The 23,020-nt window shown below is 43.5% G+C and overlaps 3 protein-coding genes across 6 annotated transcripts; all 3 read right to left on the reverse strand.

Moving 5' to 3' along the window:
• Positions 1-2,610: 2,610 nt before the first annotated feature.
• LOC120643912 lies at positions 2,611-5,778 on the reverse strand. Its single transcript, XM_039920426.1, has 3 exons — positions 3,544-5,778; positions 3,346-3,464; positions 2,611-3,249 (listed from the first exon to the last, which is right to left on the reverse strand). Exons 1-3 carry the CDS (start codon positions 5,528-5,530, stop codon positions 3,106-3,108), a joined length of 2,250 nt encoding a protein of 749 aa, XP_039776360.1. The 5' UTR covers positions 5,531-5,778; the 3' UTR covers positions 2,611-3,105.
• Positions 5,779-12,138: 6,360 nt separating this feature from the next.
• LOC120643913 (putative F-box/LRR-repeat protein At5g02930) lies at positions 12,139-15,839 on the reverse strand. Of its 4 annotated transcripts, none has more exons than XM_039920427.1 (4): positions 15,495-15,839; positions 14,316-15,419; positions 12,938-13,128; positions 12,139-12,519 (listed from the first exon to the last, which is right to left on the reverse strand). In XM_039920427.1, coding segments are annotated over exons 2-4 (1,269 nt in total). In that variant the 5' UTR covers positions 15,393-15,419; positions 15,495-15,839; the 3' UTR covers positions 12,139-12,518. The 4 variants fall into 4 exon arrangements, 3 of the variants coding, with proteins under 3 accessions (XP_039776361.1, XP_039776363.1, XP_039776362.1); XM_039920428.1 differs by lacking the exon at positions 12,139-12,519 and adding an exon at positions 14,207-14,220 and having other exon boundaries at positions 12,986-13,277; positions 15,495-15,838; XR_005663242.1 differs by lacking the exon at positions 12,139-12,519 and adding an exon at positions 14,021-14,220 and having other exon boundaries at positions 12,996-13,128.
• A 1,640-nt stretch (positions 15,840-17,479) lies between these two features.
• On the reverse strand, positions 17,480-18,881 carry LOC120643914 (cysteine proteinase inhibitor 8-like). Its single transcript, XM_039920430.1, has 2 exons — positions 18,207-18,881; positions 17,480-17,554 (listed from the first exon to the last, which is right to left on the reverse strand). Exon 1 carries the CDS (start codon positions 18,831-18,833, stop codon positions 18,309-18,311), a length of 525 nt encoding a protein of 174 aa, XP_039776364.1. The 5' UTR covers positions 18,834-18,881; the 3' UTR covers positions 17,480-17,554; positions 18,207-18,308.
• Between the last annotated feature and the right edge of the window lie 4,139 nt (positions 18,882-23,020).

Here is a 23,020-nt window from a genome sequence, read left to right on the forward strand (position 1 = left end):
CTGTCCGTGCGCCTCCGTCGCAGCCGCCCGTCGCGACTCCTCCGCTGCTGGTTGCTGCTGCCTGTTTCCTCTTCTCGACGCCCCATCTGTCTATTGCGGCAGGGGGGATGTGCGGCTCCTTTGTTTCGGAAGTCGTCCACCTCTATTTGCTGCTGCTCTGTTCTGGCCGTCCGTCTCTGGTTTAGCTGCTTAAGTGCTTGTAATTGTGGCTCTTCTATTTGCTGTTATCTGTTCTTACAATTTTCATCATGGCTCAGCTCAGTCCCATTGTTATTAATATCAGTCTTGATGGTTCAAATTATCCGGAGTGGTCCTTTTGTGTTGAAACTGCTTTGAGGGGTCACGGTCTTTATTCTCACTTAACTGATGACCCACCTGAGCTTCAATCGGATGGCAAGAATGCTAGTGCTGTCAACACATGGCAAATTAATGATGGGAGGGTGATGGCTGCCATAGTTAATAGTGTTAAACAATATATGATTATGAGTTTCAGAAAGTTTAAAACAGCTAAGGCAATATGGTCTGCCTTAAAGCAACGCTATGTTCAGGACAGTGGTGCTCTTCTCCATAATCTCATGCAGCAAATTCATGTCATTGAGCAAGGTGATGTCTGTTGATGATTATTATTCTGCTTATAATCGTGTGATGAGTTCCTTGACCTCCATGGTGGATGTGTGCACTACGGCTGACTGCCCAGCACACAAATTCATTGAAAGATTTCTGACATATCGTTTTGTCATGGGAGTGAAGCCAGAATTTGATTCCATTCGTACTCGGCTGCTTCATAATTCATCTACTTTAACCATGGACCAAGCCTTGGTTGAATTACTTGCTGAAGAGACACGCCTGCAGTCTATGTCTTCTTTCTCCTCTGTGCCAGTGCCTCATAATGTGTTGGCAGCCTCTCAGCGGGTCAATGTACCTAGAGGTACCTCTTCGGAGCCATGTGGACATTGTGGCAAGACTACTCATGTATCTGCAAATTGTTCTTCTACACATCCAGAGAAATTAGCTGAGTATCGTGCTCGCCGGGCCTCTCATGCTTCTCGTGGCCGTGGTACTTCTTCCACTATTCGAGATGGGTCTGTTTCTATTGCTGCTGCTTCACCTATGAATGCCTCTCGGCCAGCTTGGGTTCTTGATTCTGGTGCCTCTTTTCATGCGACATCTTTTCAGTCTGAGTTGGTTACCTGCAAGCCAATCATTGATGGTGCTTCTATTCAGATAGCTGATGGTACACACTGTTATATTACTCATCGGGTTCTCTTTATAATCCTAACTTTTCTGTACCTGATGTCTCTTGTGTACCTCAGTTGTCCATGAATCTTCTTTCAGTGGGCCAAATTGCTGATCATAATTGTTTTATTGGATTTGATGACTCAACTTGTTTTATTCAGGATCGTCAAAGCAGGACTGTGATTGGGACTAGCCATCGCCGTAGGGGTGCCTCTAACCTCTACATTTTGGACACCTTGCGTCTTCCTTCTTCTGCTGCTCGTGTGTCATCCGTTTCATCATCCTCCCCAGCATCCTTCGCGAAGTGGCACCATCGACTTGGTGACCTTTGTGGGTCTCACTTGTCCACACTAATACATCAGGGCTACTTAGGTCATACATCTGTCGAGTCTAATTTTCATTGTAAGGGTTGTAAGCTTGGAAAGCAGATTCAGCTTCCATATCCTTCTAGTGTCTCTCACTCTGCTAGACCCTTTGATCTTATTCACTCAGATGTATGGGGCCCTGCTCCTTTTGCTACTAAAGGTGGCCACAAATACTATGTTATCTTTGTTGATGATTACTCTCGCTACACTTGGATTTACTTTATGAAACACCGGTCCTAGTTATGTTCTATTTATAAATCTTTTACTCACATGGTTCATACTCAATTCTCCACTTCTATTAAAAATTTTCGCTCTGACTCTGGTGGAGAATATTTGTCTGACGTTTTTCGCCAGTTTCTGATATCTGAAGGTACTCTTCCTCAGCTCTCATGTCCTGGTGTCCATCCTCAAAATGGTGTAGCTGAACGCAAACACCGTCATATCATCGAAACTGCTCGGACTCTTCTCATTGCCTCCTTTGTTCCTTCTCACTTTTGGGGGGAAGCGGTCTCCACATCTGTTTATCTTATTAACAGACAACCGTCATCCAAACCAATGTTTTTAAATCGCCTAATCGTCTGATCGAACAATGGGCGGACCAGACGACTAATCGTGATTAGTCGTCGACTAGGGTCGATTAGTCGAGTCTGATCGACCCTAGTCGTCCCCTAGTCGTCCAGGACATTTAGAATCCGTATATATATATTCTAATATAGTATAGGAGTTAAGTATTGAACTACTAGTATATATTCTCATATATATTTCAGGCCAAGAAAGTGTCTAGTTTTCTATGTCTAGTACTGATTACTGAATATAGAGCAAATGGTGACTTACTTGAAATTGGTTCCTTGTCCTCCATAATCCATACTCCATCCATAGCTCCTGATCCTCTTTGCAAACTCCATAATTCCATATTCTTGCTGACTTGTTGCTGTTGTCCTGTTGAAGCTGGAATAACAAAGAATTAACAAGTTAGAGCACTATATGACAGTAGCAGGCCAGCAGCAACAAGTACAAAACCAAACTAATAAAGAAGCAATGAAGGATAAAGCAACAATGGTCCAGGTCCAACACAAAGCCAAAAACATAGTTCAATACATAACAAAAGCCAACTAGGCCAGGCTTATGATAAATCTCTAATCTCTACTCTAGTAAATCATCATTCAAATGGAAGCCTGCATCCTCTTCAGTTCCAGCAGCAGCAGAATCGTCATCCTCCTCCATTGCTTCATCTTGTTGATCACCGTCATCATCTTCAGGGATAACTGGAGTTGGAGTTGGAGTTGGTTGGTTCCTTGGACGCTTCTTAGAAACATATGTCATCATCCTACCAGAGGCAGCGCTAGAACTCGCATGAGCAGCAGCAGCCCTAGGGAAGTGTCGACCTTGGAGACCTTCCGTCGCACCGATAACTTCATCCACGTTGCTCCAAGTAATATTACCATCATCACCTTCATGAACGGGATCACTTTCACAGACCCATTCATTGTCCCATTGAAATTCGTCAAGCAAGAGGGTTGCTTCTCTTTCCTTTGGAACCAAGTTCTCTAATTTTTTGAAACCTATTTTCCATCTTCCGGTTGTAGCTAACATACACCAACTTGTTCAACCTTTTGTGCTCCAACCTGTTTCTCTTTTTGGTATGGATCTGCAACAAAAGAAATACAAAAGCAAATTCAGATCAGATCAGATCAGATGTACAACAACAAATCAACATTTAATAGCTTACAATACTTATACTTACATTAGAAAACACACTCCAGTTACGTTCACACCCAGATGCAGAACAACAAAGGCTAATAATCCTTTTTGCTAAACTTTGGAGCTCGAATGCTAGGCCACCATATGAACCCCACCAACAAACTACAACACAAAGGAAATATTCATTAGCTTCAACAAAGAAGGACAAAGGAAAGGAAGGAGACAATTCCTGAAAACTTGCTAGGATTTTTTTTATCTCTATCTCTTATTGCTCCTTGCTTTGAGAAGCAATCTCCTTCGGACCTTTCGTAGTCATCAGCTTGCTTACTAATCTTTGTTTGTTCATCCTCATCACTTATCATCTTCCACATAACATCATTAAACATGGATCTTAGTCTTGCAGCTTGTCTCCTGTCTTGGTCCCTTATGGCAAAGAACTTGGCTGCATTCAAGTATAGGGCAGCCCCATAGAGTTTTTGCTCCATCTGGTTTTCCCATCTCTTCCCATAGTATTCTAGTACCTCAGCAAGTAATCTTGGATTGTGCTTCAAAGATTCCTTTATGGTGTTTTTTGCCACATCCATGTCAGCCATGATCTCAGGAGCCGCTGGTGTCTCATCTCCATCTGCTATCCTTAGAGCAATGAGAAGTGGTTGTGAAGCTCTTAGGCAATCTTCAATATTTTTCCAAAATGGCATTGAAAGAACAATATTCTCCACTTGTTTTCCTTCTGTAGTATTGGAGAACTTAGTATTATGCCATTCATCACTAACAAATAAATTTCTCAAACCATTCATGTTCCTATGCATACTTGCCAAAGTGAGAAAAGAGGTAGCAAAGCGAGTCACAGCTGGCCTCACAAGATCTCCACCTATCTTCTCTCTCATTTGGTCAATAAGTCTCCCATGCTTGTAGATGAATCTGGACACCTTCCTTGCATTATTGATGCAAGTTTTGAACTCCTTGATCTTACCAATGTCCTCCAGCAACAGATCCAAGCAGTGGGCAGCACAAGGTGTCCAAAACAAATGTGGAATCCTTTCCATAAGAATCCTCCCAGCTGCCTTGAAGTTAGCTCCATTGTCTGTGATTATTTGCACTACATGTTCCTTCCCAACCTTTTCAATTTCCTTCTGCAACAAATCTGCCAACATTGTTGCATTTGCAACTTGACTTGAAGCGTCAACAGAACCAAGAAAGAAGGTGCCTGCTGGACTGTTGGCAAGAAAATTGATCAAATGACGTTGCCTTGTGTCGGTCCACCCATCGGACATAAGTGAGCACCCATATTCCTTCCAAGCCTCCTCATGCTTCTTCCTCAATATTGCTGTCCTGTCCACAGCCCTGTCAATCAAAGGACACCTCATCTCATGATATGATGGAGAGCGGTAGCCCGGACCATACTGCCCAATGGACTCGAGCAATATCTCCCAACTTCTTGAGTTGATGACGTTCAATGGAATATTATTCTCAGAAAAGAAATCAGCGGCATGGTCATCAACAATTTGTTTGGCCTCCTTCCCTTTTTTGGTGCAATGCTCAAGAGTAGATTGAGAGGTTTTGGATTTATGCCTCTCTGCCACTACTTCTTCCGGGGACTTGCAAAGCAATGAACTCACTGACCTTGAGTGCTTTTGAGTTTGTGGCTTTGTTGGTGCAGCAACAACAAATGATGTTATGCCCGATTGAACAATTCTCTTCTTTGCTTGCTTCACCTTTGCCCCACAACTTGGTTCAGGTTCAAGTTCACCTTCTCCAACCGCTGCTTCATCACCTTCTTCATCCGATAGCATTGACACAACCACATTCCGTGCATTCTTCTTCAAGTAAGCATCCATCTCTCTCGAAACTAATTCGGGCACATGTTCACATTTGATGCAATCAGCACTCCCACCAGAAAGGTGCTGCTTAAACCTTTTGATTCCGGCAGGAATAGTTTTCTGGCAAAATATGCACTTCACAAAGTCCTTCTTTGTTGGATCAGGCCACCACCCAAATTTCCATCCCGGGTCTTTGGATTTTGCCTTCCTCTTCGGATCGACGGCTTCGGCAGCAAGGTGTGGCGGCAGTTTTGCTATAGCCTTCTCAGCATATGCTGCAGAATCTGGAGCAGTTGAGGAAGAAGAACCAACAATACCAGTGGAGGCAACCACTGAAGGACGGTCGGCAGCGTCACCACTCCCACCAGCACTGCGTGCATTTGCTTCGGGCATTATAACCTCCACCATAGCGCGCCTCCGCTCCCCTTCTGCACAAGACGCAAAGGAATCACAGGATGCAATGGTGCTTGGCAGCAAATCGGCACACTGGAAGTCTGGAACAGAGGAGGGAAAGCAAATCGGCACATTGGAAGTCTGGAACAGAGGAGGGAAAGGAGGGAAGAAGGAACTGCTCACCCGCACTATCAGAGGACGACGAAGCCATCTTCTCTGGAGCTCGCCGGACCCGTCACCCGTCCTCGTGTTCGCGCGCCGACAGAAGGAGGTCGCGGGTCGGGGCAGCTCGCCGGAGGGAGCGGATCAGCGGAGGGAAGAAGGGAGCTCGCACGCGGCGCCGGCAGGCCGTGGCGGCGGCGGCAATGGAGGAGCGGCGGCCTAACCCTAGTGGCGGCAATGGAGGGAGCGCGGCTCGGTCGGGACTGGAGAGTCTCGGAGTCGGGACGGGGAGCGGATCAGCGGAGGGAAGAAGGGAGCTCGCTCGCGGCGCCGGCAGGCCGTGGCGGCGGCGGCGGCTATGGAGGGAGCGCGGCAATCGGGAGTCTCGGAGTCGGGACGGCCGGACGGGGACGGAATGTGTGGCGCTGGCCGCTGGGAGCTCTCTTGAGTTCTAACCCTAGTGGGCTTTGGGCCTCTCAATTTCTCACCGGCCCACAAACAATCTAGCCCAGTTACAAAACCTGATCGAGAATACCCCTAGTCGGGCGATTAATCGCCTCTAGTCGCCGATTAGTCGCTCGACCGGTCGATTAGGCTTCCTGATCGAGTCGTGGACCCTAATCGAGTGCGCTGGACCGATAAGGTCGATTAATCGCTCGATTTGAAAACATTGATCCAAACTATCTGGTAAGTGCCCTGGTGAAGTTTTTTTGGGCACTTCTCCTCGCTACGATCATCTTCGGGTTTTTGGATGTACCTGCTATGTTCTACTTGGACCTCGTGAGCGAACTAAGTTGGCAGCTCAGTCAGCTGAATGTGTTTTTATGGGGTATAGTCCTGAGCATAAAGGTTATCGTTGTTATGATCCTTCCACTCGTCGCATGCGTGTCTCTCGTGATGTGACATTTGTTGAGGATCGTCCTTTCTTTTATAACCCTTCTACCCATTCATCCTCTTCTTTTACAGAATCCACGTCATTTCTTTACCTTCCTCCTATTTTGCCTAGTGATAATGCATCTTCACCTACACCATCCACTCCTGATGACCCTCCACCAATACCCTCTCCTCCGTCTCCACCACCTAGGCCTCCATGTAAACCACCCATCACACGTGTTTACACTCGTCGTTCTACCAATCATCCAGAGCCTCCATCTAGTCCTCCTCCCTCGGCCAGTTCTGATGCTCCTGTTTTGGTTGATTCTAATGCTACTAAAGAGTCACAGGTTGGACCAAGCTACAATCTACATGATCGCACCACTATTCAAGCACCTGATAAATTGGGATTTCCACGTGCAAGTTCTATTCTTGAGGAGCCATCCACTTATCATGAGGCTTCTCTCATTCCGGAATGGCAGGCTGCTATGTCTGCGGAACTCGCTGCACTTGAGCGCACAGGTACTTGGGATATTGTTCCATTACCACCCCATACAGTACCTATCACATGTAAATGGGTATTCAAAGTTAAAACCAAATCTGATGGTTCTATTGAGCGATATAAAGCTCGTCTGGTTGCTAGAGGTTTTCAGCGGACTCAGGGATATGATTATGATGAGACATTTGCTCCTGTTGCTCACATGACCACGGTTCGTACTCTGATTGCTGTGGCTGCTTCTAAGCCCTGGAATATCTCTCAGATGGATGTTAAGAATGTCTTTCTTCATAGTGATTTACACGAGGCAGTTTATATGCAGCCACCACCAGGTGTTAATGCACCTCCAGGATATGTCTGTCATCTTCGTCGTGCCTTATATGGTCTTAAACAGGCTCCACGTGCTTGGTTTGAACGCTTTGTATCGGCGATACAAACTGCTGGTTTCTCACAAAGTGATCATGATCCTGCCTTATTTGTCCATCTCTCTCCACGTGGGCGTACTTTGCTGCTTCTCTATATTGATGACATGCAAATTACTGGAGATGATATTGATCACATTAATCATGTGAAACAACAACTTGGCGAGCAATTTCAGATGTCTGATTTGGGTCCTCTCAGTTATTTCTTAGGGATTGAGGTTCTACGTTCTTCCAAGGGATATTATCTATCTCAATCCAAGTATATACGGGACCTTATTGCACGTTCTGGCATTATTGATAGTCGGACGGCTGCCACACCTATGGACCTTCACTTGCAGCTTCATCCTACAGATGGTACTCCTCTAGAGGATGCCTCTCGATATCGGCATATTGTGGGCAGCCTTGTTTATCTCACTGTCACCGGACTTGACATTGCTCATGCAATACATATCTTAAGTCAGTTTGTGAGTGCTCCAACTTCAATTCACTTTGGACTCTTGCTTCGTGTGCTCAGATACTTGAGGGGGACATCATCTCAGTGTTTATTCTATGCTCATAATAGCCCGCTTTGTCTCCATGCCTATTCTGACGCCACTTGGGCGAGTGATCCAACTGATCGCTGTTCTGTCACTGGTTATTGTATCTTTCTTGGATCTTCTCCTCTAGCATGGAAGTCCAAGAAGCAGTCAGCTGTCTCTCGATCTAGTACTGAGGCAGAACTTCAGGCACTTGCTACCACCACTTCTGTGATTATATGGCTCCGATGGTTATTAGCTGATTTTGGAGTTCCTTGTGATGTTCCCACACCTCTTCTTTGTGACAATACTGGAGCCATACAGATTGCCAAAGATCCTGTGAAGCATGAACTTACAAAGTATATTGGTGTTGATGCTTTCTTCACTTGGTCTCACTGTCATCAAAACATGATTGCTCTTCAGTATGTGCCATCAGAACTGCAAGTGGCAAACTTGTTTACTGAAGCACAAATTCGAGAACAACATCGGTTACATATGCTCAAACTCAATGCTTCAGATCCTCCACCTCCGCCTTGAGGTTGAGGGGGGGGGGGGGTGTTGAGCAACATATCTATATTAGGCCCATGGCCATGGCCCATATTCTTCTCTAGGCCCATATGGCCACTGCTGTACATATACACATCAAGGACTCTTGCATCACCAATCTTGGTCATCTTCCCCAAAGGTAACAGTGTCACCCCTGGTCCTTGCTCCATTTGTTATTGAGTCTTCTGTGTTCTCAAACTAGGGCTCCATTTTTTCTTTGTTGCTCCTCTATGCTTCAATGTCTTTATTGCGACATGCTCAGTCATTGCATTTTATTTTCCTTATTTCCACTCATTGAACATTTGAAAAAAATGCAACTCAATTTGTAAAAACTGCTGATGGTATAACAGTTTCAATGGTATAACAGTTTCATTTGGCTTCCTCTGTTTACTTGTCTTACATACCCGTATCCTTGGCTAGAATTATGTAATACTAGTCATCTGATATTCTGATTCTTGCTATTGGTGTTGAGGTTATTGGATGCCATTGCTCAAAACTGAATGTAATACTACCATCGTGCAGAAACAGATTACATATTTTTATTGTAGGAAATATGCAACAAAAGTTCTTAGCTTTCGCCATCAATGTGCAAAGTTATATATAGACAGTCCATGCAGAATGATACCATAATATTTTTTGATGGAAATAAAATTTTTAAAGATACTTGTCAAAGACAGCCTGGATGTCCCGCATGACTTTTTAGTTAAACTTCCTGTTTTAGTAAACATCTGTAAAATATTTGGAATAATTTGATATTCTGCAATTTGGGAAAGTAAGCTTCTTTAGTGCTTAAGTCTATTATTGTACTCAAGTTATTTGCCTTTGTTTTATTTTATTTCATTTCTGACACTCCTTGTAAACTACTGCTTTTAGATTCGTACAGGTTCCAGTTTTGAGTAGCAGAAAGTGAGACATGCAGGTTGCAATTCGCAGAGATATTGAAACTACGTGGGCCGCCTAAACACAATCACTACTAGCCATCCAGTCTAAGGTTCAGTCCTCAGGGGTAGAAGGTTTGAACCAAAGACAAATAAGCTACACTAATTGGTATAACAAGAAATGGAAGACCGGACTCTATCATAGGGAGCAAAGGCTAACAAGGATGATGTTCTTTTCCCTGTCTATGTGAACCCTTTCAGTTTCACTCATATCAAAAGGTTGAGAGTCTGCAGTTAGTTGTTTGAGTCATCTAGTAGGTTAGGCCTTCTTTAACTTGCTATGTTGGTTTTGCAGCCTTGTAACTTAGATTCGTGCAATTTCCCAGTTTTAGAATTGCTAATGCAATATCACTCTCCTGTTGTTCCATTGCTGTATTACTTTTGTGACTCGTAGCTGTGATGTATGCTAATGTACTCCTGACCATGTCTGTTAGGAAATCTTTCTGAAAATTGAAATATAGTAGACAAATAAGTCACACAAGATTCAAAAAATTATATTATTTGAATGGGGATGAAATTAGGATGTGTTAGCAACAGGCTGAATCAGGAGCTATCTTTGGTTAGGGATGAAAACAAAAACGGTAATTTCTGATTACCGGAGCTGTTTTCAAGATTTTACTGGATTTTAGAATGAGATGAAAATGATATTGGTTACTAAAAAAATCTGAAAACAATAAAAGCCAAAATCGAAATCGTTTACAATTTTAGTCTCTCTGATTGTTTTTGAAAAATACTGACTCTGTTTAGCTGGTTTGTGAGCTAACTAGCCAGCATTGCTTTTCTCTCACACTAAATCACCACCAGTTAGCTAGCAATATTTTTTTCTCACAACAAATCAACACCAGCCGAACAGAGTCATTGTATTTAATTAGTATTTTACCATTGGTAATTATTGAATTACATTCATCAGCAATTTTACCCAAGACCCAAGTCAGAGAAGACCATTTGAGGCGGATCCGTGTTCCTACTGTGGTCGACTGCGAGGCAGCGGCTGTGGCCATCAACTGGAGCACTTTTGCCCATGTAAATTTGCATCCAAATCAAACTCAGGGATGTGATTAATTAATTTTTATTAGAACTATACAACAACTATTTGCAGTCTAGTATCAAGTACTGTAAAGTCCATGGAGCTGAGCAGGTTCATCACTCACTGTGGTCTGTGGCTGCCATGGTAACGAACCCGAACCCTCGTGAACGGCCAGTTCCTCTGTGGCACATAACCCTCGCATCTGCAACCTTGCCAAGCTAGCTGATGAGTTGCTGCATGCATGCAGTCTAGAAGTTCCAATTGGTGAACCTTAGGGCCCCTTCAATCCTCTTTAATTTAAAATTTTATACTAATTTTCCAAATTGAGATCTCATTTTGGAGAATTAGTATAAAATTTTGAACTAAAAAGAGTTTGAGGTACACCATAGGAGAATTAGGCCAGTCTCAATAGGAGTTTCATGTAGGGTTTCATAGTATTAAATATCATCAATTTTGCTGACATAGCAAGGAGAGAGAATGCTGGAGTTTCATGGGTTGTGAGGAGAGTTTCATCACTATGAAACTCATCTGGCACAGTTACCTAGTTTCTAGTCTTGGTAACTGTGCCCATGAAACTTCCACTGAAATTGGCCTAAGAGTCACCAATTTGCACCCCTAATGCAGTCGGTAGCTATCTATATTTTGTGGTAGATTGCCACCACATAGATCTTGAAATATGCCCCAAACTGTGGTGGAAGCCCTGCAGGCTTTTTCAGTTTGAAGCCTCAAGTGTTCCCCTGAATTTTCTGCATATGTATTGAAAGGAAGGTTGTTTAATAAGGTGGATGATATTCCGATTAATAGAAGATGGGAATTTGAGGAATTTCTCTTGGAAAATATAGTGCGATCAACCACCAACTAGTGAAAAGTACATTGTATTACGAGCTTTTTCATCTCTCTTGCAAACAGGGCAATTTGAGTTGTAACCGCAGCGTACCTTTCAGGCTTTGACTGTTACTTGTTCGAAAATAAAGTTGGATCATTTTGAAAAGGATGGCTAGCAATAGTGCAATATTGTGGGAAAATAATAAAGTTGCTCCTAAGCTCCCTGAACTTATTATGAGTCGCTGATCAAGTGTATATATGTACCGACATTAATTAAAGTAAATGTATCAATTACAGAAGTTATAAGGTATATTGAATGCACAATAATATGTTTGGGTTTGCCATAAACAAATATTTAGCTCTGTTGGAGAAATGGAAGCAAGGGGCATGATCTACTGTAACCTCAGTTGAGAGAAATGGCAGGTTGTGGCGTGATCCACATATAGCCATCGTTATTCCAATCGTCATCAGACTTGCGCTCCACAAACTCAGACTTGTCGCAACTATTGGAAGCTATACCTGAACAAATGGCACGGCTTGAGTGGTAACTTGCTCCCATAGAGGCAGAGCAGCCTCTTGTCGACAATGCAGGCGCAGCTAGGGCGCCTCAGGAACAGCACACAGTCAGCAAAGAAGCTTCGACTATATATCCACCATGGCCCCCCTTGGCGACACCGTGGTAATGCTCTGGTGACTGGTGTTTTAAGGACCGGGACGAGATATTGGCTAATAATTGCCACAAAATTAAAGGATGTAACGCTCGGTAATATCTCCAGCATTTGCAATGCCAGACAGCTCGAGAAGTTACGATACTCATCCTTTAAGATTTAAGAACACATCATTAAGATGAAGCCTCGTCAAGTGCTTGGAGCTGAGGGGCAAAAGCCTTCACAGATCCTTTTCTAAGCTATGAGCACCATATACCAAACGTTATACATCCTAACAGTTGGTTCTTCAAATTTCAAACATTAGAAATATTTGGTGACCACATACTTGAGTAACGTACCCTAGTTTTTGCAAAGCTATACATGAACGAAATTGCAAGGGAGGTGAGGGACCATTTAAACCAGGTAAAGGTACATCTGAGAATTACAAAACATGGTGACACAAACACCAAGGCCACGAGCTTCATCCACACACCTCCCCGGATAGTTGCCAGCAGTCCCACCATCCTTGAGACTTCAACACTCCAACGGTTCTCTGCAAGATCGAACCAGTACAAGCATGAACAAATTCTAGCCCCTTGGTTATAGATCTCGAGTGCAATACAAGAATCAGCGCTACTCTATGCAGCTGTCAATCAACCACAAAATTGGTGTAATTATTGCAAATTTGGATGGGTATTCGGCTAATGACCTAACCAAGGATTCTTGTTAGAAATATTTGTCCAGGATTCTTGTTAAATATTCCTCACTAAACTTAGGTCTGCATGAACATTTGCAGCATACTGCAAGTCTGCAACAAAGAAGGTAGCATATCTACGATTGGTTGATGTATGCACTTGCCAACGCAAACCTAAACTATGCCCTAACACGTATTTTAGTCAGATTTTTGAAACATACTTCATGGGAAGAGGAGGAACTTTCTTCATTAATTATATCAGTAGTTTGGTACGTACCAATCTCTGATGATATTGAATCGCTTCAGATTTTCTGCAGAGACTTCCAAGATTTTCAAAAGTTCCCAATGGCAAATCTTGTAACCATCCTTTCTGTACCTAACTTCAACAACACTAAGATATGGCAGATGAACGTATTTTTCAATGAAATTGCAAAATTCATTGTCCACGATATTGCACTGATCACGTTCCTGAGCAAGCAAACCCCAGAATAATAAGCTTCTCCAGGAGTGGTGTGTGTTGAAGAAAACAGAGTAGTGCTTCCAAGCCAATGTTCAAACGCCAGTTATCAAGTACCAAAGTCCTTAAATTGAAAAACTTGGGGCAGCATTGCAAATCCCTAAGGTTCAAGAAAACGCTAGGCGCTAGGCGGGTGCTAGACCTCTAAACAAAGATTAAACGTGATTAGTCGTTTGTGAATTTATTATTATTATTTTCCATAATATATATTACTTTTTGGATTTATAAGTGATGTAGATGCATATATATATATATGAAAGAATAAATGAGAAATGAAGAGGAATGACTCAACAGCCCAATACAGCCCACTAGGCTCCTAGCGGCCCACCAGCCCATCTAAACACCCTACCACCCCCACCCCCATCGATGCCCTACCAGTTCCCAGCAGCCGTCGTCTTCCCCCGCCGCCCGCCGCTCCTCCCTCTCTTCCCAGCGCCTGCCGCCAGCCTCCTCTGCACCCGCCACTCCTCCCTCTCTGCTCTGCTCGCACCACCTCTGCTCTACCTCTCTGCTCCGCTCGCACCAAATCGAGCAAAGGACGAGTAGAATCGAGCACACGACACAGACAGCCGCCACCACCAGTCGCATCTCCCCCAGTCGCATCTCCTTCCTCTCACCTCTGCAGGCTGGATCTCTCCGGGCTGGCCACATCCACGGCGGTGGTTCGCGCAGCAGCCCGCCTCCCCTCCACGGCGCACCACCCCTGCTCCATCCGCTCTCCTCCATGGCACCACCCCTGCTCTATCCGCTCCTTACATGGCGTACGACCCAGCGGCAAAATCAAGCTGAGGGGCGAAATTGAGCAATATGGACACCATGAAGTAAGCATAGATGGAATCATACCCCCTGACAACCCATTTTGCGATCCAAATCTCCTCTGCTCTTGCTTCCTTCACCATCCATGGGTTCCTCTGTTCACCCAGCGTTTAATTGGGCGTTTATGCCCTAAACGAAATGCTGGGGCTCCGTTTCGCAATTAAGTACGCCTAGGCGTACGATTAATAACATTTTTTCAAACATTGCAAATCCCTTTTGATAGTGAACTGTAGAAAGTGCAAGAAGGCAGTTAAAGGTTACTTTGGAGTATAGTTTACGATGGTAGTCAAGTGAACAAGAGTATATGATAGAATAGACATACCATTTGATAGGAAGGATCCAATCTTAAGCATTTAACACTTGACAAACCCCCTAGAAGCACACAGTCACGGTTGCTGTCATTACCACAACAGTTTGCACATACACCGCAGCAGTTCCTGCAAAGCTTATGATAATCCTCATTGGTACCTTCACCATAATGAACCTCATCAGTACCTTCACCACAGTGATCCTCGTTGGTATCTTTACCACACCGATCCTCATCAAACCATCCAAGCTTGATCGATGCGTTTATCAACCGTGGCATGACTTCAAGCATAGGAGTTTGACCTTCACAATAAGCTAAGACAAGAAAAAGAAGACTTGGGACAGAAATAATCGTTACGGCACCAAAGTCGAAGTTGCAGTGTGTGATTTTGAGGCATATGAGTGATTCGGAGATGATCTTCTCAACACCAATAATGCAAGCATGCATCCTCAGATACACCAACGCCGTACATGATGAGAAATCAAGAAAACTCCCCTTCAACTTCACCTCACTAAGCTCTAGCCTCTTCAGGTGCGCTGAGGCAAGAGAATGGTTCCCAAGTTGCGTGTGAACGTTGGTGCCAAGCCGGGCAATGAGCACCGGAACTTGCCAGGACAGCACGTGGCAGATCCAGACGTCGACTTCGGCACCGTCCACACGCGGAAAACTGTCAAAGCTGAAGCTGCAGACATCGAGCGGCACAGGGTCTCGGAGCAGAAGCAGGCGATTCACCATCCTGTTCAGCCTGTCAACAGCCAGCGCAGTCCTATCCCCAGTGACACTCAGCAGGCGTGCAATACTCAACCGAAGCCGGCGGAGACTGTGGCTGCGGCTGCGACCGAGCCCGTGCTGGGATATTAACCTCGCGAGTCTCTCGGTCCTGCTGACAGTCATGGACGTCCAAGGAAAAGCGACGCTCAGGCGGCTGTTCGACTTCCAGAGGTCCCGCCAGCGCCTGGCTAGCACGCTCGTCCGCGCGGCCTCGGGCGCCGGCAGGTGCGACAGCACGCGGTGGAAGACCTCGTCCGGCAGGCCGCTGATCCGGTCGCCGCCGTCCGCACTCGACGCCTTCTTGCTCCGGCGGCCCGACATTTCGTCGAGCAGGCGCCACGCGTAATGCTGCGGGATGGGAATAAACGCGATTCTGAGGAACGTGGAACAACGGAAGGGGTTAGGGAGGCCGAGGCTGCTTACCTTCGCCTCAGCTTCACAACCCGGACGCGGTCAGTTTCAGGGCCTCCCACGGCCAGTCAAGGCCGGACAAGACCGGCGGTGGGTGGCCTGGTGACGCCGGCCAGGCACAGATCTGAGATGACGGGCGGGGTGCCCGTGGCCGGAGTTCAAGCTCGGCGTCGCTATAGAGGGAAGGAAGCTAGGGGGGAGCGGTGGAATGGGCGAATCGCCATCACGCGGGAGATCCGGCAGCCGCGGGCGGGCTGGTGGAGGCGGGGAGCTCCGGCGCGCTCAGAGCGGCTGGGGTGGAGGGAGGATAGGGGATCACGAGTGAAGTGGCAGTGTGTTTGGATGACAGTGGGCCAATGGGCGAGGAGTAGGTTTTCTCGTACATAGATTCTCCCGGCACTTTTTTAAAGAGGAAACGACACTCCCGACCCAACTTTTCTCGTACATGCGAGTATTTTAGATTCAAAATTCAAACTTATATAAGTGTCATCGAATACCTGTACGGAGAATTAAATATAGACAAAATAAAAAAAATAATTGCACAGTTTGCTGGTAAATTACAGTTTCCAATAAATCTAATTAGACAGTGATTAGACACTAAACTACTACAATAACACATGCTCTAATAATAGATTAATTAGGCTTAATAAATTTGTCTCGTAATTTACTGATGAATTATGTGATCTTTTTGTAATTAGTCCACATTTATTTAAATTTGTGCTGGAATATCTGATGTGACACTGTGCACCAAACCTTTGCACTATCTAAACAAGGTTGAGATTGTCGTTGAACTAGTAATTTGTCAGAAAATTTGTTTATAGACAGGTGTCTAATTTGTTATCCTCCGTATCAACATGAATATGTATATTCACTACTAGCCCCTCCGTTCAATGAAAAGTACAATCAAAGTATTTGGAAAAAAAAGTCACACCAAAGAGTGCGATTCTAGAAATTTAGCAACAACTACCAAATTTAATGGTTAGATCCTTTTTGCATGTTGAAATGTCTTCTATCCAGAACTTTTAGAAGTTTGGTTAGTTGTTGCATGTAATACATAAAGGGGAAAGTCCATTTTACACTTTTGAACTATCGTTTCAACCTTAAACTACAAAACTGGATAAGATAGACCATCCAACTATTGAAACCGGGCAAATTTGGCTCTTTGGATGGTTTTGAAGGTTGTTTTTTATTTTATGAAAATTAAAACTATTCAAATTTAAACTAAAAAATTATAATTAATTCATTTTAAATCAAAAAATACGAAATATGTATTAAACTTTTTCTAAAAATGTAACCTATCTATTGGCATTGTACTTGTCATTTATTTGAATACATTTTTTATGTTCATAGTATTTGGTTGCTTGAAGTTATGCCTATTATTTTTTTAATAAATAAGATTCAAATAGAGCAATAATAGATAGATTACATTTTAAGAAAAATTTTGATACTAGTTTCATATTTTTTATTTTAAAATAATTTAGTTTTGATTTTATAGATGTCATTAGAATTTTTTTATTTTTTAAAAAAAATACAAAACCACCTTCGAAACCACCCTAAGGCTAAAAATTGCCCGGTTTCGATAGTTGAATGACCTATCTTATCCGGTTTTATAGCTTAAGGTTGAAAATTAGACTTTTGCGATAATTCAAGAATGTAAATCAGACTTTTCACTTAAAAAAATAAAGGCATGGAGGCCATTTGAAACCAACAATGGTCCGTTCGAAGAAAAACTTAGAATTGCACTCTTTATAGACCCAAGGGAGTATCTAACACTCCTGTATACTTTTTTATTAAGCCGTTATGAACATCTATCAACAATTTAACTGAACTAGTCTAAGTAATTCGAAATCTGTACTTGGCATGTTCAATTTTTGTCTAAGTAATTCGAAATCTGTACTTGGCATGTTCAATTTTTGGTACTTGACCTTATTTTCATGAAACCTTCCTCGGGGCCATGTGCTTGCATGCATGCACGAAAACATACATAGTTATTTGAAAAAAAGAAAAACACAAGCCAACTTTAATTTGTTCCCTTTATTCTGCAAAACTAAATTATTAGTAGAACACCACATCTCTAATAACAAACGCGGCGGGGGAGGCGCCCGCCAAGCAGGGCCACGTCGCCCGAAATCCTATGAGCCGTGCGATTGTCATTGTGTGGTTCGCGGCCACTAACTCTTGGCTGAAGTTCTCCCGATCGACACAAGCTCTGCTCTCTCCCACTGTTTAATTTTTTTTGTCGTGACGTGACGTGACAGTCCCGATCTTATGCTCAGTTTAGTTCCAAAAAATTTTCTGCACTACAGTAACTTCTAACATTTGATCACTAATTAGAAGTATTATATGAAAATATTTGACAAAACCCATTTCATAACCTCCGGGCAAAATCACGAGACGAATCTAATGAACCTAATTATGCAATGATTAGACAATGTTATTTTACAGTAAACAATCTCTAATGATAAATTAATTAGTCTTAATAGATTCGCCTCGTGATTTCCTATCCATCCATGTAATTAGTTTTATAGTTAGTCTATATTTAATACTCCTAATTAGTATTGTAAAAGTTTCCAAAAAAATTTGTCCAAAATTAACATAATCTAATTAGTTCGAACAGACTCGCTGCTGTAATATACTTGCTACTACCTCCTTACTTTCATTTTTATTATAATCACTTCCTAAATTATGTGCTTGTCCGCGCGCATGGGCGCGCAAAACACTAGTACGACTTTAGACATTGGGGAACAGTGGCAAGGCCCAAACACACACATCAGGGAGACTCAGAGCATGCAATGACCCTCCTCAGCTTGCAGCAACCTGTTCCCATCACCCAAGCAAGGGCGTGAAGGACTTGAGCTGACGCTTCTCCGGCGGCAGGTAAACAAACAGACCCGCCTCGTAGAAACGGGAGGCCGGTCCCTTCGTTTCGATCTCGAGACTGTAGTTCATGCCCGCGACGACTTGCTGCCTGCCTCTGACGACCTTACCAAACTCCAAACTCTCCCCAGACTGCTTGTTGTGCTCCGTGACAGCCCATTTGCCGAGATCCTGAACGTAAGGGTCCGTCACGTTCTCTATTTCCGCCCACTGCCCGGTCTTCGTGGACACAGCGGCTCTCGCGGACTGGCCAGCGGCTGCTGTCGAGACAGTGATGGCCGCGGCGGCGGCGAACAACACCATGGCTTGGCGTCGCCCGCCGGCGGCGGCAACCTTGGCTGCCGGCCGATCTTGGTGCTCGTCACGCTTGGCCGCAGAAGTTCTGGCCACGACGAGGCTGCGGCGGTGGAGGCGCGGTGCAGCTGCCGCCGCCATGGTGGGGACGCACAGTGCGTTCGTGGTGAGGGATGCCATTAGCCGGATGGATGCTAGATAGTTGCTCTGTTTTTGGGTGGCGGTTAGTTTGTGTTGCTTGCGATCGATGGATTGAAGTCGTTGCTATAAATAGACTCCTGCTCCTAGCCATGCGTCGCACTCGTGGTAAATCCTTGATACGGTTAGAGGAGTTATTAGTAAATCAGTTCTTCCAACTCCAACTTTTGTTTGGTCCACACGACATCGAGCTTGAAGCATATTCTGGCGGATCTTCCGTATATATCTACTGATGATCCACCACCTCATACAAGCAATAAAACATGAAAACAACCTTGTATGAATGTTGTGCACGTTTGTTATGGTTTGTGGTCCTTTGCCACAAAAACCCAAATGAGTGCTGATGATCTTGCTGCACATCAATACCAGGTGGATTGTCTATCTCTTTGCACACGTGAAGCATGACTTGATTTGGGCTTGAATAGGATGCAGCACCCGCTCTTTTGGCACTCCTGAAAAATCATTTTCTTTGAGAAAATGACAGTTCCTCGTAACATTGAAACCTGATTTTTCTTATCTTACTATAACAGACTGTTGTAGTTGAGAGTCATATAGGATGATTGTGACGAATACACCCAATCACACATAAACAAGTCCGTACGAGTACTTTTAGTAGCATGCGCCTACATATGAGGTGAGCCCATAAAATTTCATATAGTATCTCGTGCCAGTTTATATGATTATCGATCCTCTATCTTTTTCTTTAATGAACTTGCATTGAGCGCAATCTTATTATTACAAGACTCAGACTAAGAATAATTTGCAGATAAATTATGCAACTTAATCTTATAATAGTTAACAATGTTGAATTTTCTGTTTATATTAGTTGTAGTTCGTATGAAATACTTCAATTAATATAGACTATATCTCAATAAAAGTAGTCAACGGTACAGTGTAGATATTTTTTTCTCAATTCACATGGTCCTTTAGAGAAAACCTAATGAGTAATGTCCTCATTCATCTTTAATTATGCTAGACCATTATATGATCATTGTAGTTGTTTCTTTTTTAATTGATTATATTTTATTTATTATAAAATATTCAAATTAATCTAGAAAGTTGGATATGAACATGACAATCATTGATATATATCATTTATTGTTTTTTGTTTTTAGTTATATTTGATATGAGATCTTACGAGTAATCTAGCTACTATAATATCCGATGGCTATAACTGGCTGATTGAGCACCTTGGCGTTGCTCAGATCAATAGTATGAACAGGGAATGACGTCTTGTCAACTTGCATCTCATGCATAGCTAATCATCCTTCATTAACGGCCGATTGGATCTTTCGACGAAAAACATTGCAATCATTAGTTACATGAGAAAAAATATTATGCCACTTGCAATATGCACGCCGCTTCAACTCCTCAAGCGGCGGTATGGCATGAGACAACTTGATATTTCCGTTTCTAAGCAATTCATCAGATATGCGGTCACATTTAGAAACATCAAAAGTGAAACGAGCTTCTCCTTGCCGATTCTTTTGAATCGACTTAAGTGATGAGCAAGAATGTGACTTAGATTCAGATCGCCATACAAATTCAGCAACATAAACTCCTTTTTCTCATCGTCCGAACTATCAGATTTACAATCAATGATATCTGTGTTAGACTGATGAGTCTTGCAACTTTCTTGCTCTTTTTTTAAATCTATATTCTAAACCCACGGCTTTCATTTGCAAATGATTAACCGAAAGAAAATCAAAGCTTTAAATTTTTCTTTCAAATGCGAACTCAAACCCGCAAAGGCCAAATCCGCCAAATCTTTCTCGAAAATGTCAAATTAAAACATCGGTTCTTTATATCTTTAAATCTTCTTAAATAATCAGAGACATGCTCATCTCTGCCTTGCCTAACCGATGTCAAATCTGTCAATTTTGCCTCATTTTCTCCACTAAAAAAGTGATAATGAAATCTACGCTCTAGTTGATTCCATGACTGAATAGAATTTGGAGCAAGTGAAGAAAACCAAGAGAAAGCGGTTCCAGTTAAAGATAAAAAAAAATAAACGCACACGCAAAGCGTCATTGAAACCAACTTCTCCCAACTGAAGAATATATTGACTTACATGTTCCCAAGTCATTCTACTGTCATCACCATTAAATTTAGTGAACTCGGAAACATGCCAACCAGTAGGATAAGAAACAAAATCAAATTCAGGATGATATAGTTTTTGATACAAACGAAAATTCCCCATATCCCCCCAGCTTAGCTTTCATCATACCAGCAAGATCTTCTTTTAACCTAACAAGATCGGCTTCATATCTACTGATGGTTGAAGCCGGTGTTGAAGATAAAAGACGATGTGATGTAAGATTAGTGTGCGCCATCGTCTGTGTATCATTAGGAATCGGTCCATGATAAGGATCGGATCCCTGCGGTGCACTGCTTGCTGGTGAAGTATGAGGCGGCGTATAAGTCACCATCTCATTGGTTCGGCTAGGGGCATCCGAACTAGGAATCGATGCAAGCGGCATAGGTGATGGTGGGTTGGGCACCACGGAACCGGTCTGACCGGTCATGTGGCCGGTCTGACTGGTCACCTGGACCGGTCTGACCGGTCCTGTGTGGATCGATGAAGGGGGTGATGTTTGCCCTAGCTCATCGGAATGCCATATGGTGGTTGCTGAGTAGGTGCTGGTGCAGCCGATAAGCTAGGATCAGTAATTTGAAAAATAATAATTACCATCTATAAATTTGCTTTTTTTCAAGATGTCTAATTGACCATTTAGATTAGTAAGAAAATCATTACTGGGTTTATACATATCGACAATTTTCTGATCCATAATAGATGATAATTGGCTGAGCAAGTTGGTAGATGAAATGCTTACATCGCTTATTACCTCGACTTGCTTGTCTTTGAGCGTGAAGGAGGGCATCACGAAGTCTTGAACCCTTGTGACTTGGCCTTTTTGATCTTTCTTGAATCCCTTCAAGAATTGCGCCTTGAAGTATTCCCTGGCCACCAAGTAATCCTGGCGCTCCTCCTTGCTGAGTTCCTCGATAGATGTGGAGATGTTGCCCTCGTCGAGGTCGATGATGACGCCCATCTTTTCTAGGGTAGATTAGATCGGTTTTCAAGAACCGAGATCTTCTCTCCCCAGCGGATCGGAGTCTTCAAAAAGTGTGTTGACGCAAAATCTTGTCACACACTCGAATGTGCTAGAACGCACAGCAAGATTGTCAAAACGATCAACACCGGCAGCCTCCCTGCACCGACCGGTCAGACCGGTATAGCAGACCGGTCATACCGGTTCTTCAGGAAGATGGTGAAGACCTAAAACCTCGAGCTTGGGAGGGACCCGTCGGAGCTCGTGGATCTAGGGTTGCTCTGAGGTCGGTAGGCCACTCAGAACGCCCTCGAATGACGTAGAGACGTAAGAAGAACAGCAGATGAGGTTGGAAAAGTTAGGGTTTAGAGGTAAAAAGTAAAGGATAAATGTTTGAATCGATTGGGATTACCCTCAATCGGCCGTGGCCCTTCATATATATAGTGTGGGGTGGTTTGTACCCATTAGGAGTCGAAACACTTACAAATCCCGTGTCAAAATTCAACTCCTAACTAGGATTGGGCTTTTCAGATCGGTCTGACCGGTCTCTGAACCGGTCTGACCGCCCTTTGACCGGTCTAACCAGTCTGATTGAGGTGCAGGTCATCCTGGAACCATAACTTATTTATCCCGACACCAAATTGGACGTTCTATATATGCATTTCGATCGTCTCGACGAGATCTACGTAATAGTGTAGTCCAATTGGCAATTTAATAATATTACCCAGACCGGTCTGACCGGTTTACATAACCGGTCTAACTAGTTTACCCAGATTGTCAAACAAACTTGAATTATGCCAATTTTGGGTGTCAACACTACTGCAGTAGACAAGGGTGATCGCCCAGTCAGAAGATTAAGGGATGGAAATCAAGCGACATATAGTTTGACCCTGGAGGCTTTGAGATTCAGTTGACCTTCAGCTAGCCTGCAGCAGGTTCATAGATGGTGATTTTTATTTCTTGCCTACTTGTGCTAGCTTTGGAATGCAGCATTGCAGAAAGCATTTGTAGTCCTTTTCACCACCCGTGAAAAAGCAATTAACAACAAACACAAGCACACAGCTTGCTGGTAATAAGTATAATGGATCAACACTTACAAAAATATTAGCGGTGAGG

This window comes from Panicum virgatum, chromosome 8K (genome assembly GCF_016808335.1).
Source record: "Panicum virgatum strain AP13 chromosome 8K, P.virgatum_v5, whole genome shotgun sequence".
In the NCBI taxonomy this organism is placed as follows: Eukaryota; Viridiplantae; Streptophyta; class Magnoliopsida; order Poales; family Poaceae; genus Panicum; species Panicum virgatum.